General features: G+C 48.3%; 1 protein-coding gene across 1 annotated transcript in view; it reads right to left on the bottom strand.

Moving 5' to 3' along the window:
* Nucleotides 1-6355: 6355 nt before the first annotated feature.
* SPECC1 (sperm antigen with calponin homology and coiled-coil domains 1) overlaps nt 6356-16649 on the bottom strand; it is a 136922-nt gene continuing 126628 nt past the window's right edge. Inside the window, exon 13 of the mRNA XM_060082820.1 lies at nt 6356-9719. Within this exon, the coding sequence (XP_059938803.1) occupies nt 9630-9719 (90 nt within the window). The 3' untranslated portion in view covers nt 6356-9629. The remainder of the gene's footprint in view (nt 9720-16649) is intronic.

Genomic DNA, 16649 nt, shown 5'->3' with positions numbered 1-16649 from the left:
GCCACTGCCTGGGCCTCTGCACATCGGCCTCTGGAGCTCGCATGGGATTTCACAGCACTCCCCGCTGCTGCCCATGCATGGCCTCGCCCGACGCCCGGGCCCTCGCCGCCCAGGAGCCCTCCTTCCGCTGCTTGCTGCTCCCCGCTCCGGACTGTCCCCCACGAGCAGGCAAATGGGCTGCTTCCTTCCATCCTTTAGGGGAAAGAAAAGAAAATGACCACGACATCCCTCCCTAACTTCACATCCCTTCCCGCGATCTGCCCTTCACACCAACCTCCTCCCAAGCGAGAGGGCTCGGGCCTCCACTTCCTCCTCTGTGTCCTCTCTCCCACCTCTGAGGCCGTGGGTCCCGCCCATTCCTGAAACCATCTTGTCAAGTCACCAGCTGCGCACATCTTGCCCCATCCAATGGTCTACTCTCAGTGCTCGTCTAACGCAACCTCTCACAGCGTTGGTCCACCACTTCCTCTTTCTCCAGTCGCTGGCTTCCAAGATGCCCCTCGGCCTCCCCAGAGGCTACATGTTGGAGGACCAGGAACCGTCCTCCTGCGGTCTTCTTCTTTTCTCCTGGGCTCCAGGGGCCTGTAGTTTCCTGTCTACTCAACTTCTCTACTTGGCTGTCAAAAAGGTGTCTCGAGCCTGACGCTCATTCCGCCGGCCTTCTCCAGCTCAGGTTCAGCAGATGCCTGGCTCACACGCCCGCACTCCTCGTAGGTTCCTCTCCCCACACCAGTCAAAGCGCACGCTGCCTCTGCCTGAAACCTGATCCGAATCCGCCTGCTCCTCTCCGTCTTCCCTGCTGTCATCCTGCCTGAGCTCCCACAACGCTCACCTGACCTCCCTGCCAGGCTTTATTATGTTTGCTTTATTTTATTTTTACACTCTTGTCCCGCCACAATCAGTTCTCTGCTTGACTTCCAAAGAGAATGTTTAAGAATGTAAGTTAGGGGCTTCCCTGGTGGCGCAGTGGGTGAGAGTCCGCCTGCCGAGGCAGGGGATACGGGTTCGTGCCCCGGTCTGGGAAGATCCCACATGCCGCAGAGCGGCTGGGCCCGTGAGCCATGGCCGCTGAGCCTGCGCGTCCGGAGCCTGTGCTCCGCAACGGGAGAGGCCACAACAGTGAGAGGCCCACGTACCGCAAAAAAAAAAAAAAAAGAATGTAAGTTAGACCATGTTCAGAACGCTCCGATTACTTCTGACAAGTCTGGAAGGTTCTTACCCCTTCCCGCTTCTAGACAGTCACCTCCACATTCTGCCGCCCACACTGGCCCCCCTGCTACACCCCCAACACAGGCACACATGCCCCTCCACACACAAGTGGCACGCTCCTGCCTCAGGGCCTTTGCACACGCTGTTCCCAGTCTATCAAGCTCCACCCCACTATTTTCATAAGACTCCCTCTCATATCTTTCAGGTGTCTGTTCAAACTTTATCACCTACTCAAAGAGGCTTACTCTGTCCATCCTTCCTAGAACAGCACCTGCCCTCACTGGTCACCTGATTTTCTCCCCCTGCTCTGCTTTTCTCCCTAGTGCTTATCTACACCGTCATCTTGTATATTCCTCTGCTTCTCGCTTGCCTCCCTCATCAGAATGTGGCCCTCCAAAAGGGCCTGGGCCGAGTCTGTCTCATTCACAATTGCAGCCACAGCACCTGGCACAGAAGAACCACATGGAATATTTGCAGATGACTCTTAGGGTTGCTCAGATGCAACAGTGAAAGCATTCAAGTCAAGAAAACAAACACCAGGTTACCACTTATTCACAGACAAATGCAACCAGCTATTTCAAACGATAAGATTGTGCGAGTAGTTAGAAAAAAATAAATGCCTTGCAGAAAAAAATAAGGAGTTCCCCCCCTCCCACGCTTTAACCCCAAATCTGTCTGGTTTTTGTACTTTTGAAAAGGGGTCCACAGTGACTAAATCAGGTCACTTATTGAAAAAGGAAAAGTTAATTCATTTTTACAAGGAGAGAAATAGAACATGGTCAAATCCCAGTACCCAGTACCCGCTACCCAGTGGACAGATTTGACGGGCATTTGTGTACAAAGGATGTGGGGGTGAACGTGCAGGACTTAAAATTTTCATGTGACATAAAAAAGCACACGTAAAATCGATAAAGTGAATACAGGGCAGTGTAAGTTACTATTTATAAATATGGAGGTAACTAAACCATGAGCTTGTATTACTATGGAAAAAAAGTAAATATACTTTTCAAAAGCATATGCATCCATACCCCACATGAACACCCCAATAAATCCCAAATGAACCAAGGATTTAAAATAGAAGAAAGTTCTGGAAGAAAACTTTGGAGCACTCCTTCATAACAGGGCTCCTTTATAACCTTGGAGCAGGGAAGGGCTTTGACTTATAATCCAAAGGCATAAAAGAAAAGATAAAAATAAAAAACTCCTACGTGGCAAAAACCAACACACCATCATAAGCAAAGACAAACAACCAGCCGGGGAAACTATCTGCATCTCAAATCACCAGCATCATCTCTCTAACGCACCAAAAGCTCCAAGATGAGATTTCTAAACACTCAGTAAGAAAAAAATGGGCAAAGGAGTCGAAAAGAAAAGGCAAGTCACAGGAAAAGGAACATAAATAGGATTTTAAAGCATACTCAGCCTCATTCACAACAAAATGCACATTGAAACTAAATTCAGGGACTTCCCTGGTGGTCCACTGATTAAGACTCCACGCTTCCAATGCAGGGGGTGCGGGTTCCATCCCTGGTGGGGGAACTAAGATCCCACATGCCGCACAGCATGGCCAAAACAATTTTAAAAAACAACTGAATTCGGATGCCGCTTTTCACCTATTAGGATCGGCAAAAATCCAACGGTCTCACAGCATGCTCTGTGGGCCAAGCTGTAATGATGAGAGAAGCCAGTCCAGCTCCCATGGAGGCAAAGTTTCTACCCAAAGCACAAATGCAGGCACCCTCTGACCCAGTGATCATATGTGAGACTTATTCAGATGAAGTCATCTATGCACGTGCACATTAAAATGTACACCATTGTTGTAACTGCAAAGCACCGCGACTGACACCCCCATGTTCATCCATGTGGGGTGACTTCATGCCCCAGTTTGCCTGGGACAGTTTACACCTCTGCTCCAGTGTAATTAGTAACAGACACCCCCACGTGCACTCTTGGAAGGGTCCTGGTTTGTACGACACATCATCCAGCCACCCCACCCCTCCCCAGGGGAGCAGATACATAATTTATGCTACCCTCATGCAGTGGAACACCAGACAGCAGAAACAAAAAGTGAGAATGCTCTCTTTGTATTGTCGGGAAAATGTCTCCATGATACATCATTAAGGGAAAACAAAACAAAACAAAAAGCAAAATGTAGAAGATGTGCCTAGCCTGACACCTTTCAGGTTAAAAAGATGGCGAGCATATGGTATTCACACCTGCTTGTTTATGTATGAGACACTCAGGAAAGGATACACAAAATAACTGATAACACGGTTACCAGTGAGGTTGTGTATGGAGAGAGGAAGGGAGGGGAGGGGAGGGGAGGGATGACTGAGCAGACAAGGGACTTTTCACTGTATATCTTTTCATAATTTTTACATTTTTGAGCCAAGTAAAAATAAGTTTTTGAACCTATTCAAAGAATTAAACTTTAAGATGAGAAAGTGTATACACTGTCACAGAAGCTTCTAGGTGCCTACACAATGTTGATTCTTCCCCTCCCTAACTTTTAGCCAGCTTCACTGCTATTCACCTAAAAGACTACATTTCCTGGCCTCCTGTGAAGCTAGGTGTGGCCATGAGACTAAATTCTGCCCAATGAAATATAAGTGAAAGTGTTAAATGGGTCTTCTAGGAAGACTTAAAAGGGACAGGGCACTCTTCCTCTATCCTGACACCTGGAATACAGTTATGATGACTGGAACTCTGGCAGCCATCTTAGCTCATGAGGACAAATGCCACTTCCTTGGGGATGTCAGAGTAGAAAGCGGTCTGGGTCCCTGAGGATTTGATGACTCTAACATACCAGCCTTGGACTTTCCACCTCTGGACTTCTTCTCTTTTTGGTGAGAAATAAGTAGTTTCTTACCTAAGATAGTATTGCTCAGGTCTCTCTATCCCTTACAGGTTAACCCAATCCTAAATGATCCATAAAATAAAATACCAAAAGGAGGTTAATTCTGGTAACCCATTTTTTGATGTGATGCCCAGAGCTTTGTATTGTCTTTTTACTTTTTGGTATTTTCTGTACTGAACATGTATTTTAATAACAACTGTCACTTTAAAACAACATTTACACTACTGCAGGAAACGCAGCTTCCGGCTTCTGGTTTCACGGGAGTTTCACTTTCAAAGGCGGCAATGCTGCCACTGCTGAGGGTACCATCTTCCACAGCCACTCACAGCAGCAGAGACCTCACCACATCTCTGCTCTTGTGCAGCAAGCTTGGAGTCACAAGTTAAGGAAGAGCGCCTGCTGCTTTAAACTGTGAACAGGCAGGAGAAGATGCCTGGGTCCAGGTCCGATCCAGATTTGCCAAATCCCCAGGCTCCACGAGTCTGCTCTCTGCTGGGAGACAGGTTTCCGTTGTCTGAAGTAGGGGAGGAATCCTCCATGGCCTGGGGACACAGACAATGAAACGCAGGTGGGTTCCAGCTGACTCAGCCTGGAGGATGGGAAGGCCAGCAAATGTTCTTGGAATCCAGTCTGGTTCCTCTGCCATGTGCAAACTGGCACACTGCCATGTGCAAACAGCTCCAGAGGAGAACCTTTCCAGAAACGTGTAGAAAGGGGCTCCAAGGAGGCTGGTGACCACCGTGCTCCCTGGTTTTCTATTCCCAGATGCCTGCAGTTACACAATTTGTGACTCACCTTTATGGCCAGTTCTGCGCTTCTTCAGCTGGACTCGCGCCCCGAAGCTGGACTCACGCCCCGGACTCGCAGGCAGGCCTGGGGGCTCTCGACACCACGGGACATGGCTTTAGGATGAGGTGATGAACTGAACCTTGCCGGCATGTCGATGTTACTCGAAGATTTTTTTAGGGGAAAAGTCACCATTTGAATATGAAACTCACTGATATGCTGTGAAGGGAATGTAGAATTCTCAACATTTTTAAGACTTCAAATAAAAAATTTAGGCCCTCAAAATAAAAGATTCCCTAAAAAAGTCATAGTGCACAGCTTCATACTTGTCTTGAGACCCTGAGGGGCATGAGCTGGTCTAGGAGATAAGGTCTAAACCCTGGCTTACAGGACTGCAAGCTCAGACTGGTTGAAAATATCCCTGGCCCTGTAATACATCTGATCTCGTCATCTGAACAAATGAAGATGTGGCTCTGCCCTGGGGAGCTGAGTGCCCTGCGGCAGGAACAGCAGAAGCACCATGGAAGGTGCCCAGGGCCGGCCAAGACCCCTCGGGCAGCTCAGAGCCACTCAGGCTGAGTCACGAGACGCCACCAGGAGCACGGGCTGTGGGTCAGACCCACCGGAAGCAGACTCAGTACACGCGGGCTGTGCTTCGTCCAGAGAGGGGCCCAGGCCCACAGACCAGGAACCTCCCCGCTAGACCCCAAACCACGGAGGGATGACTGGCAACGGCTGAGGCACTGGCCATCCACCAAATGTCCAGGCGTCCGTGTGTGTGGGCGCGCACGCATGTATGCGGGCTGAGCCGCTGACACGGCTTTGGGTCATCACATGGGGAGCCTGGTATCTTCTGGGTGCAGCATCGCGCGGCACCTGACGGCCCAGAGGAAGTGGCTGGCGGCCACCATCCTGGCCCCGGGCCTGTCACACCCTCATCCCAGGCTGTGCTGTCCTGGGAAGATGGAGTCCCCCAGGAGGGAAAGGCCAGTGTGTGGGGCCTCCCTGGGAGGAGGAGGAGGTGGAGAGGCTTCTCCTCTCTCCTCTCCTGTGGGCAGGGCTGGTCCCCAAAGGCACCATGAAGGATGGCCTCCGAGTGGTGCCCGAAGACCACACGTCACCTGACGAATCGCTCGCTCAGTGTCCTGGTGTCAGCACACACCAGCATCCCCGGTCCGTTAAAGTTCGTGTTCACTCTGCCTCCGCGATCTCGGTATAACCCCTCCTGCCCCCCACCCCCAGTGGGCACGTCCAAGCAGCTCTGCAGCACCCCTCGCGGCCCTGGAGGGCGGGGTCCCCAGGAAACCGCGGTCACAGCAAGGGGCCGTGCAGGGGAGGGGGCCAAGGGGCGTCAGGACCCAGTCCTTTCTGGTGACCCCCGGCAGTTGCAGTGGGGACCACGGCCCAGTGAGCAACAGGGACGCGAAGATACCAGTTTGAAAACAGACTGAAGGAAGGCTGGCATTTTGAGAAAATAGTAACAATAAATGTCACTGGGACAAGTTCATAGTCAGACAGAAACAAAATATATTTATTAGAAATATTACAGAGCCATACATCGCACGCGTCCACATTCACAGTTACACACGCCTCTGTTGCGTCCTGACGGCGCTGGGCACGGTCTGTGCCCTTGGCAGAAATGAGGCCACCAACGCACTGCTGCATTCCACTCATGCAGTCGAAGTTACTGAGCTACTCGGGAGAGCACAACTCTAACCTGGGTCGGAGGAGTGAAACCCACAGTGATGCCAGGCACACGCGATATCAAAAATCCTTTATAGGGCTTCCCTTGTGGCGCAGTGGTTGAGAGTCCGCCTGCCGATGCAGGGGACGCGGGTTCGTGCCCCGGTCCGGGAGGATCCCACATGCCGTGGAGCGGCTGGGCCCGTGAGCCATGGCCGCTGAGCCTGCGCGTCTGGAGCTTGTGCTCCGCAACGGGAGAGGCCACAACAGTGAGAGGCCCGCGTACCGCAAAAAAAAAAAAAAAAAAAAAATCCTTTATAAAAAGGTTGCTGGGTCCTGTCCTTTGCCGCATGTCACTGGTCAGCTCCTCTCAAATGGCCCTCGAGCTCTGGGCTGGGAAGAACTAAGGCTGGATTTGGCAATGGGGCTTGTATCTGACAACCGAGATGTCCCTAGGCAGCGCGGTGCCTGTCCCGGGGGACGTGGAGGGGGACTGGGAAAGCAGCCCATGGGTCTGGGGACCGTGACGCCAGGTGTGAGCCACTCAGGATCCTCTGGGTGGAATCAACAAAAGCTATAAAACAACAGCTGGGTGAAGAACGAAAACCAAAGACCATCGTAGTTTCTGAAATGAGGAGGGACAGGATGGGAGGTGGGTGGATTTGCCTGGTTCCCCAGACACCGAGCCTTGTGGGCAGGGGCCGTGGAGCCACCCTCAGCCGTGAAACAACTCACAACGCAAAGAACCATGGACTTCTCTTCATGTCTTTAAAAATACAAAACAAAACAAAACTCCTCCACTCTTGGGGGGGTCTTGCATTCTGCATCTATCTTGTGTACAAAAATAATACATTTTTTGGAAAAAGGATCTGTAGAGCCACCAAATAATTTTAAATGACCAAGTACTGGCTGAAGGAAGATGGGAAGTAACACGGATACTGTGGCCTTTGAAAACCTCAGGACAGAAAACTGGGGTGGATGCGGTTTGCTGACAGTAACCACCGTGTGTTCTCAAGTTTTCCACACTCACCTTGTGCTCCGAGCTCCCCAGCTAAAACCTGACCTACTCAGCCGCCCCCCACCCCCGGCCCCGGCCCTGCAGCGCTGCAAGGCCTGAGCCGGCACCCCTTGGCCCGCAGGCCCAGACCTGCCCCAAGGCCACCCTTGTCCCAGCAGGCAGGACACAGGTGCGCTGGGCCCTAAGGGTGCAAAGCAGTCAGGCAACCTCTTTGCGTCATAAGAACAAATTGCACGTGGCCTTCTCTCCTCTTTTTAGCCTAAAGGCGGCAGCAGCTCCAGCATGGGGGGAGGGGAAACAGCAACACCTCCACCGCAGAGGCTCCGAGCTAATTCCGAATCCTCCTCAGTGATCGCTGAAGACAGGACGCAGCAGCGCCCAGGCCCCTCCAGGCGCCCCGAGGCAGCAGCGGCCCCTCCCCCACGGAGCCCCACGGGGACCCCAGGCTGCACACAACCAGCAACGGCCCAACCCCACTCCTGGGGAACGGTGCGCCCATCCAGCAAGCAAGGCAGGGTCAGGGGACGAGGAGACACTGGGTCTATCTCTCAGGGGACCGCCCCTCAGGAAGGCGTGAGCTACACCTGTCCAGGTGGTGCCTCCAGCTTCCACGTGAAGACAAATCATCACAGCCACCGTCACCAGACTCTCTCCTTTCAGTGCTTCTCGGGGACTTTGAAAATATACAGAACACAACCCTGGTCCCCTGCCCAGTACTCTGACTCCATGCTGGAGCAGGTGAGGAGTGTGTGTTTTCAACGAGCCCCCTGCAGAAGAACCCCAGCCAGTGGCCTCGGCAGCTTGAGGAGGAGGGATGGGTGCCGTGTGGGACCCAGATGCCTCTTCCAAGGCGGCCGGGAGGGAGGGCCGAGCTCAGCCGCCCCCAGGACAGGGACCGATGGGGCCCCAGCTATGAACAAGGGCTCCCACCAGCCTGCAGGGAGTACTGTGCAGGGCCAGTCGCCCTGGACTCTGGGGCCGTGGGAAGGACCCTGGTCGACGGGCGCTGATGTAAGCAGCTGCGGGATCCCCCTGGGCTGGGGTGAACCTCATTTGCTATGTGATGTACATTTATTTGCCCAGGTGATTACCTGCACCTGCACCTCCCAGGCAGAGGGCGGCTCTGGAGAGGGCTCTGCTGCCGCTTAGGGTGACTGCAGGCTCTAGGGAAACTGAGTTGCCTCCTTCAGTTGTACCCCAGCCGGCTCTGCCTGCCCCCAGGTCCTCCTTTGCTGTGCAAATGTAGGTGGCCTGGGGAAGGGCTAAAACCACAGCCAGAGTTGAAATACTGTTTACATCGCTGTCTGCCCAGCATCCCAAGAAATACACGTCCTCCAGCTGTTTGTGCAAAAGCACGAGGACCCCAGCCGGCACAGGCCAGTCCCTTCTGTCTGTCCGACTTTGTCAGGTTCCGTGCGGGGCAAACGTGTGGGTGTGGATAGGGTGTGAATACGTGCAGGACACTCGGAGCAGGTGACAGTCACGGAGGCTTCCCATCCGCCGCCGCTGAGCACGGGGTCCTGGTGTGACTGCGTCCCAGACACACATCCTCCTGTCCCTCCCAGGGACACCCAGCAAACTACCCAGGGGCTCCTTTGCATCTCAAGTTTGATCTTCCACCCAAAGAATCAAATAAGGGACAGGAGACCTAAAGGTGATGAAGTCCTTACTGAGGATGCAAGTCATTTCCCCAGAACGCAGGGCGCTCATGTGTTTCAGGGTTGCTTGAGAGCAAACTTTGTCTTTTTGTGTTTTGTTGGGTGTTTTATTTTGGAGCGGGCTGGGAGGTGTCAAGTGCAGAGTTTTTATAGAGGCAGAAGCCAGCATCTGTAGTAGAGACGGTGGGGTTTGGAAGTGCTGTTTGTCGTGAGACTCAGGGCAGCTCCAGTGAACACACCACTGGGCTCCCGCGGAGAAGGGGGGCCCAAGAGAGCGTGGCCCCCCCCACTTATGGGCCACGTGCGTCGGCATTCAAGGTGGGCGTGGTGGACCTGGCTGTTTCTTGTGTGTGTGTTGGCACTGGGCAAGCTGGGCGGTGGACGGAGCAGGGACGAGCAGCAAGCGCTGCCTCCGGACTTACGTCTCGAAGTACTTGTAGATCTGGGCCACGTATTGCATCACGCTCTGCCAGTCGGGCCGGTCTGTGTGCAGCATCTCACTGAGCTCCTGCGGGAGAGGGCAGAGGTCATAGGGCGCCACAAAGCCTTCCCATGCAGCCGGCAGGTGCAGGCAACACCCAGCCGGTGCTAAAGGTGCTTAGTGAAAAGAAAAGCTTTTCCTTCCCGTTTGTTCAAGAGATGCTGTCCCTTTTAGGAAACATTAGACTTGACCTCCCGCTACTCCCATATTTTAACAACATGACAATGAACATTAAAAGAAGTTCTGAACTAAAAATAAGAATTGCCCTATGATCCAGCAATCCCACTCCTGGGCATATGTCTGGACAAAACCATAATTCGGAAAGATCCATGCACCCCAATGTTCTCTGCAGCACTATTCACAACAGCCAAGACATGGATACAACCTAAATGTCCATCAACAGAGGAATGGTCAAAGAAGATGTGGTACATACATATGATGGAATACTACTCGGCCATAAAAAAGAATGAAATAATGCCACTGGTAGCAACATGGATGCAGCCAGAGATTACCATACTACGTGAAGTGAGTCAGACAGAGAAAGACAAATACCGTATGATATCACTTACATGTGGAACCTAAAATATGACACAGGGCTTCCCTGGTGGCGCGCAGTGGTTGAGAATCCACCTGCTAATGCAGGGGACACGGGTTTGAGCCCTGGTCTGGGAGGATCCCACATGCCACGGAGCAACTAGGCCCGTGAGCCACAACTACTGAGCCTGCGCGTCTGGAGCCTGCGCTCCGCAACAAGAGAGGCCACGATAGTGAGAGGCCCGCGCACCACGATGAAGAGCGGCCCCCGCTTGCCACAACTAGAGAAAGCCCTCGCACAGAAACCAAGACCCAACACAGAAAAAATTAATTAATTAATTAATAAACTCCTACCCCCAACATCTAAAATATGACACAAATGAATCTATATACAAAATAGAAACGGACTCACAGACAGAGAATAGACTTGTGGTTGCCAAGGAGGAGGGGGTTGGGATGAGCAGATGCAAACTATTATCTACAGAATGGATATAAGGTCCTACTGTAGAGCACATGGAACCATATTCAATATCCTGTGATACACCATAATGGAAAAGAATATGAAAAAGATGTATATATGTATATAACTAAATCACTTTGCTGAACAGCAGAAATTAACACAACATTGTAAATCAACTAGACTTCAATAAAACAAAAGTTTTGAAAAGAGTCACCGTGATTCCATTATTGTAAAGGGATTCCCACCTGTCCAAGCTACCTCTGAACGCACACCTGGGTCCCACACGCTCCGTCACTGTGTGCCCTGTGCTTTGTCACTGAACACTTTTCATACACAATTTCCCACACAACTGTGCTCTGTCACCTCAGCAGCTGTGCAGCGTCCAGGGGCATGACTCTCCCCTGTCCTCTCAGTGCATGGCATGTGACTGTGGTCCCTTCTTCACCACACAGACTTTGCAATGAGCATCTCCTCTGTGCGGTACTGCTTCCTTCTGTTGGATTCGTGCCACAAAAGCCCTGAACCGATTGAAAGCTGTTTTATCAGAATCAAGGGTCACCATTCACTGTTTTATTGTTGTTTCCCCCTCATTTTGTTGGCAATGAGCAGGCAGAGGCAGAGGCCGGGAGTAGCGGCAGGCAGGACCGCACTCCGTCTACTGCTTGGCCAGGCCTTCCTGAAATGCATGCTGTTGAACGTATTTAATAATTCACTTTGGGGCTGAACCTGGATTCTTTTGTGGTCACAGGAGAACACTAGGGAAGGTCCTGGCATAAAGCCAGAAGCAGAGATGCAGTGGAAAAGCAGGCTGAACTTAGCACATCTGCTCCTGGGCGGGGTCAGAACTGGCTGAGGCCTGGAACCAGCCATCTAGCTTCTGTTTCAACATCTAAATATACTTTACTGATTTTGCTCCCTGGTTATGCGAAGAAATCAGCACAGCATTGGTCATGGGAAAGGGGTGGAAAAGAAATGCATGGAACGTTCCACACAGATGTACCTAGAACAATCTGAAAAGGAAAACAAAGCGTTCACAGAATCCAAGGGGGAGAAGTCTCCTTCCACCTAAAACACTGCAGTCAGGACTGTGCACACAGACTGATGATGCATGAAGAGCTGAAATTCTTACAACACAAGGGTTGCCAACATGATGATACAGAGAAGTGGTGAGGAATCGAGCACTTGAGAGGCAGATGAGCTCTGAGAACAGAAGGACGACCCAGAGATGCTGGAGGGACGGCAAACCTCCCTCCAAGGGGGGCAAGGACGCGTCTTCCTGCTCAGAGAGGATTCGGAAGTCTGATCAATATTCACTGTTTTACTCAGAGTATCCGATAGGCCTGAATCTAACAATAATTAAATTTTAAAATATTTTGGTACATGGTTAACGTGACATCTGAACGTGTTTGAAGAAATTATTTAGCATCTTTCAGGAGAAGAGAGGGTATGCCGCATCAGTAAAAATCTGCTAGTGGGCTTCCCTGGTGGCACAGTGGTTGAGAGTCTGCCTGCCGATGCAGGAGACACGGGTTCGTGCCCCGGTCCGGGAAGATCCCACATGCCGCAGAGTGGCTGGGCCCGTGAGCCATGGCCGCTGAGCCTGCACATCCGGAGCCTGTGCTCTGCAACGGGAGGGGCTGCGACAGTGAGAGGCCTACGTGCCGCAAAAAAAAAAAAAAAAAAAAAAAAAAAAAAAAAAAAATCTGCTAGTGCATGACACTTGTTTGATTTAGTAGCTTAAAACCTTCCCAAAAAAGAAAACACCAGGCCCAGATGGCTTCACTGGTTAATTCTTCCAAACAGTTCAGGAAGAAATAATACCAATTCTACACAATCTCTTCCAGGAAACAGAAGAGGAGGGAACACCTCCTCACTCATTCTGTGAAACCAGCGCCAATACTAATACCAAAACCAGACAAAGACATTACAAAAAAAACTAACAATTTCTCACTTGAACATAGACACAATAATCCTTAATAAATATTATCAATTGAATCATGATTAAGTGGGGTTCATCTCAGGAAAGCAAGGCTGCCTCAACATCCATATATCAATCAATGTTATTTATACTAACAGACTAATAAGAAAAACCATATGGTCATATCAATAGATGCAGAAAAAGCATTATACAAAATTCAATAACTATTCAGAATAAAGGCTCTCAAAATACCAGAAATAGAAGGGTATTTCTTTTACCTAATAAAGAACATATACAAAACCCAAAGGCTGACATCATACTTAATAGTGAGAAACTGAGCACTTCCCCGCTAAGATCAGCAAAAAAGAACAAGGTGAGGATGTCTTCTCTCACCTCTCCCAGTCAGCACTGTACTGGAAGTTCTAGCCAGTGCAGTAAGGCAAGAAAGAGAAACAAAAGGTATACAGAATAGAAAGAACTAAACTGTCTTTATTTGCAGATGACATGACTGTCTATGCAGAAAACTCCAAACAGTCTATCAGAAAAACCTCTTGGAACTAATATGCAAGTTTAGCCAAGTCTCAGGACACAAAATCAACAACTTTCCTACATGCCAGCAATGAACAAGGGCATATGAAAAAAAAAAAAAACCCAACCATTTAAAATGGCCCCCAAAAAACTCTCCATGCAGAAAACTATAAACCACCACATGCAGAAAATTACAACATACTGATGAAAGAAGTCAAGAAGCTCTAAATAAATGGAGAGATATTCTAGGTTCATAGCTTGGAGACGGAGTATTGTTTAAATGGCAATTCCTCCCAACTCATCTATAGGTACAATGCAACCCCAATCAAAATCCCAGCAAGCTTTTTTTGGGAGTAGATAGCGACAAACTGATTCTAAAATTTACGAAGGCAAAGGTACCGGAATAGCCAAAACAATTCTAAAAAGAAGAATAAAGTTGGAAGACCTGATGTCACAATTTATAAAGCTCTATTAATCAAGGCAGAGTGGTGCTGGTCAAGGGCAGACACTTGGGGCATGTTATGTGTATTTTACCACAATAAAAATAATTGATAAAAAGAAAAACGACAGGGCTTCTTGTCCTCAGGGGTCTTGGTGGGGATGGAGATAAGCTCTATAATCAGAGAAATTACAATATAACACACACATGCTCCACAGACTATGAATAAATTGTGCTTTCAGAGCCCAGGTGGGCATGGCTGCCCAGAGGCAGGGTCACGGAGGGGTGAGATGTGACGTGGGCTCTGGAAACAGCTGGCCTCCTTGAGCCTTGTCTTTGCTCCTCACTGGCCATGTGCCCTTTCATGGAACCGCACTGTCTCAGTGTCCCACCCACAAGGAGCATCTACGTTGCAGGACTTTTGAGAGGACCAATGAGTCAACACATGGAAAATGCCCAGCACAGAGTAAACATGCACATAGTAAGTGAATTAATTGTCTAAGTAGCCTCTATAAAGTTTATGCTACAGATCAGGCCCAGTTATGCCTAAGGAATCATTCTGATAGCCCCATAAAGGCCTGAGCTGTAAAGACCTCCCTTCCCAGACCTGAAGACCTCAGGCTGTGTGAGCAGTGACCGTTCTGGTGGACACACTGGCTCACCCAGCAAGCAACACCCTCACAGACCGTGTGACCTAGTGCGGGTGTGCCCACCTCAGCAGGCACGAACACATCAACCCTCGGAGGGCACACATGCTGGCTGCTTTTACAGCAGTGGCAACAGTATCACACATATTCTCTCTCCTATTCTTCCTGTGAGGAGTTGTTCCACCTGTGATGTGGGGTGTTAAACTTCTATATTACACTGTGGCTGGGAAGGAATGCATTCTCAAATTTGGGGAACACTGTAGAGTTTTCACTTGTAAAAAATCTCTTCCTTGCTAACATGGTAAACCCAGAAACCTATATTTGCTAGAATATACACGTATAAGGGAATTTTTTTTCCTGACTAATCTAGTAACAGAACTTGACCAAGGACTTGGGATTATTACTGCTGTCAATTCTGATTGGGTATATTTTTAAATGTCATGTGTAATTAAATATATTATTTTTCAATCCATCTCACGATACTGTAAAGCAAATTTAATAATGTAGGAAGCTTCTATTTTCTTGATGGCATAAACGGGTTAAATTGCTCACAAACATTCCTAAATGGTTTTGAGATTCATCATGATGTTTGTCAGTAGCTCCTCAGAGACATCTCTACAAATGAAATTGCTGGCTCTGACTATTAGTTCAACAAGATGATCTCATTTGCTCCCCAGCTTTCACTACAGTAGTATGTGAGATGAAACATAAGGAAAAATGTTAAATTTAAAAAGCAAATATTAACTGTAACACTACAAAGAAAACCATATTCTGCGTATAATATCATCTTCTAACAAGTTCTCATTGTGTCTTTGATTCCTTATGTAAATTATCTGTGGTTACTTGTTAGCTGTTTAGTGTTTCAGAAGATAAATCAGGTTTCTGCTACGCTATCTTGGCCAGACATTAAGTCCCCTCACTCCTTTTTAGATTCTCTAGACTTGTATTTACACAATAGGGACACCTGTTTCTTAAAGGTTCAGTGGAATTTGGGCTTACTGGGATTTTTTTGTTTGTGTGTGTGTGACTATATTTAAAACAATGAATTTCACTTCTTTAATAAAGGTTAAAGTTCTACTTCTTTCTAAGTAAGTTTTGGAGAAATATTTACATTTACTATTTGAAGCAATGTATTTACGTATTTTTTTGAGAAAACTGCCCATTCTGTTTCAAACACTTTGGCGTACACTGTCATAGTACTAAAATTCCTATGATAGCTGTCCTTTCCCTTTGTCATTTCATCCTCTGAGGTTACACAAGTATGTCTCACTGTTACTTCAACTGAGATTTTCCTAATCGCTAGTAAGATTGAACATCTTTTTAAATGCTTACTGGCCATTTGTTAGTTGTCTATTCCAGACTTTGATAATTTTCTACTAGGTTTTTTTTTATTATTATTATTGGTTAGTAGAAATTATTTATAGATTATATGTCTTTGCTTTTTTTGCAGTTATGTGATGATGTGTCTGGATGTATATTTTGTATTATTCATCCTGTTTGAGATTCATTAAGAATCTGTGGTTTTTCATCATTCTGGAAAAATTTCAGGCACCACTTCTTCAACTATTATGTCTCTTCTTCTTTCCTCTTCTTCTGGAATTCCCACTGGACGTGGGACTTAGACATGGTCTGACTTTATCTTCCATGCCTCTTAAGCTCTGTGACAGACACTATCAGATGTTCCCAACCTCTCTCTCCCTTGAAAGGCTTCCCGCTAAATTTAGAGAATGAGAAATGTTATATGCTTACTTTCCCAAATTCCCTTGCAGCTGGTGTGGCCACATAACAGAGTACTACCAATGAGCTGGAGGGACACTGGGAAGCCTTTTGGTTTCCTTATCAAAGGGGGAAGATGTTAGGCACTTGCTCTTCTCCCTTCTCCCTCCTTCCTGCCCTGCAGACAGGAGTGATGTCTGGAGCTTGGTAGTCATGTTCAACCACAGAGAAACAAGTCTAAGGACAAAGAACCAACAGATTAAAGATGGTGGAGTGAAGAGAAGAGACATTCTGGGGTCCTTGATTATAACATTGTGCAGTGAACCATTCCTGAAACTAAAAAATATATATATATACATACATACACACACACACACACACACACACATATACACACACACGTATATATATTTATGGTTGAAGCAACTGTTAGTTGGGTTTTCCATTTCTTGAAGTTGAAAAACCTATTAACTAATAAAACCCCTCTACTACATTTTCCATTTTTAAATGACTCTGTTTTATGTTCTGCGTAATTTCCTTAGATCTAGTTTCTAATTCAGCAGTTCTCTCTTCTGCTGTATCCAATCAGTTTTCAGTCCAACTGGTAACTGGTATTTTTAATTCCAAATTTTAATTTCTACAAGTTTTACTTGATTCTTCTCCAAGTCTTTTTTTTTTATAGTACTGTGTTCTTTCCTTATGATTTTAATATGTT

Source organism: Mesoplodon densirostris, chromosome 18, assembly GCF_025265405.1.
Source record: "Mesoplodon densirostris isolate mMesDen1 chromosome 18, mMesDen1 primary haplotype, whole genome shotgun sequence".
Lineage (NCBI taxonomy): Eukaryota > Metazoa > Chordata > Mammalia > Artiodactyla > Ziphiidae > Mesoplodon > Mesoplodon densirostris.
The sequence above is the reverse complement of the archived record's forward strand: the minus strand, read 5'-3'. Positions and strand labels throughout refer to the sequence as shown.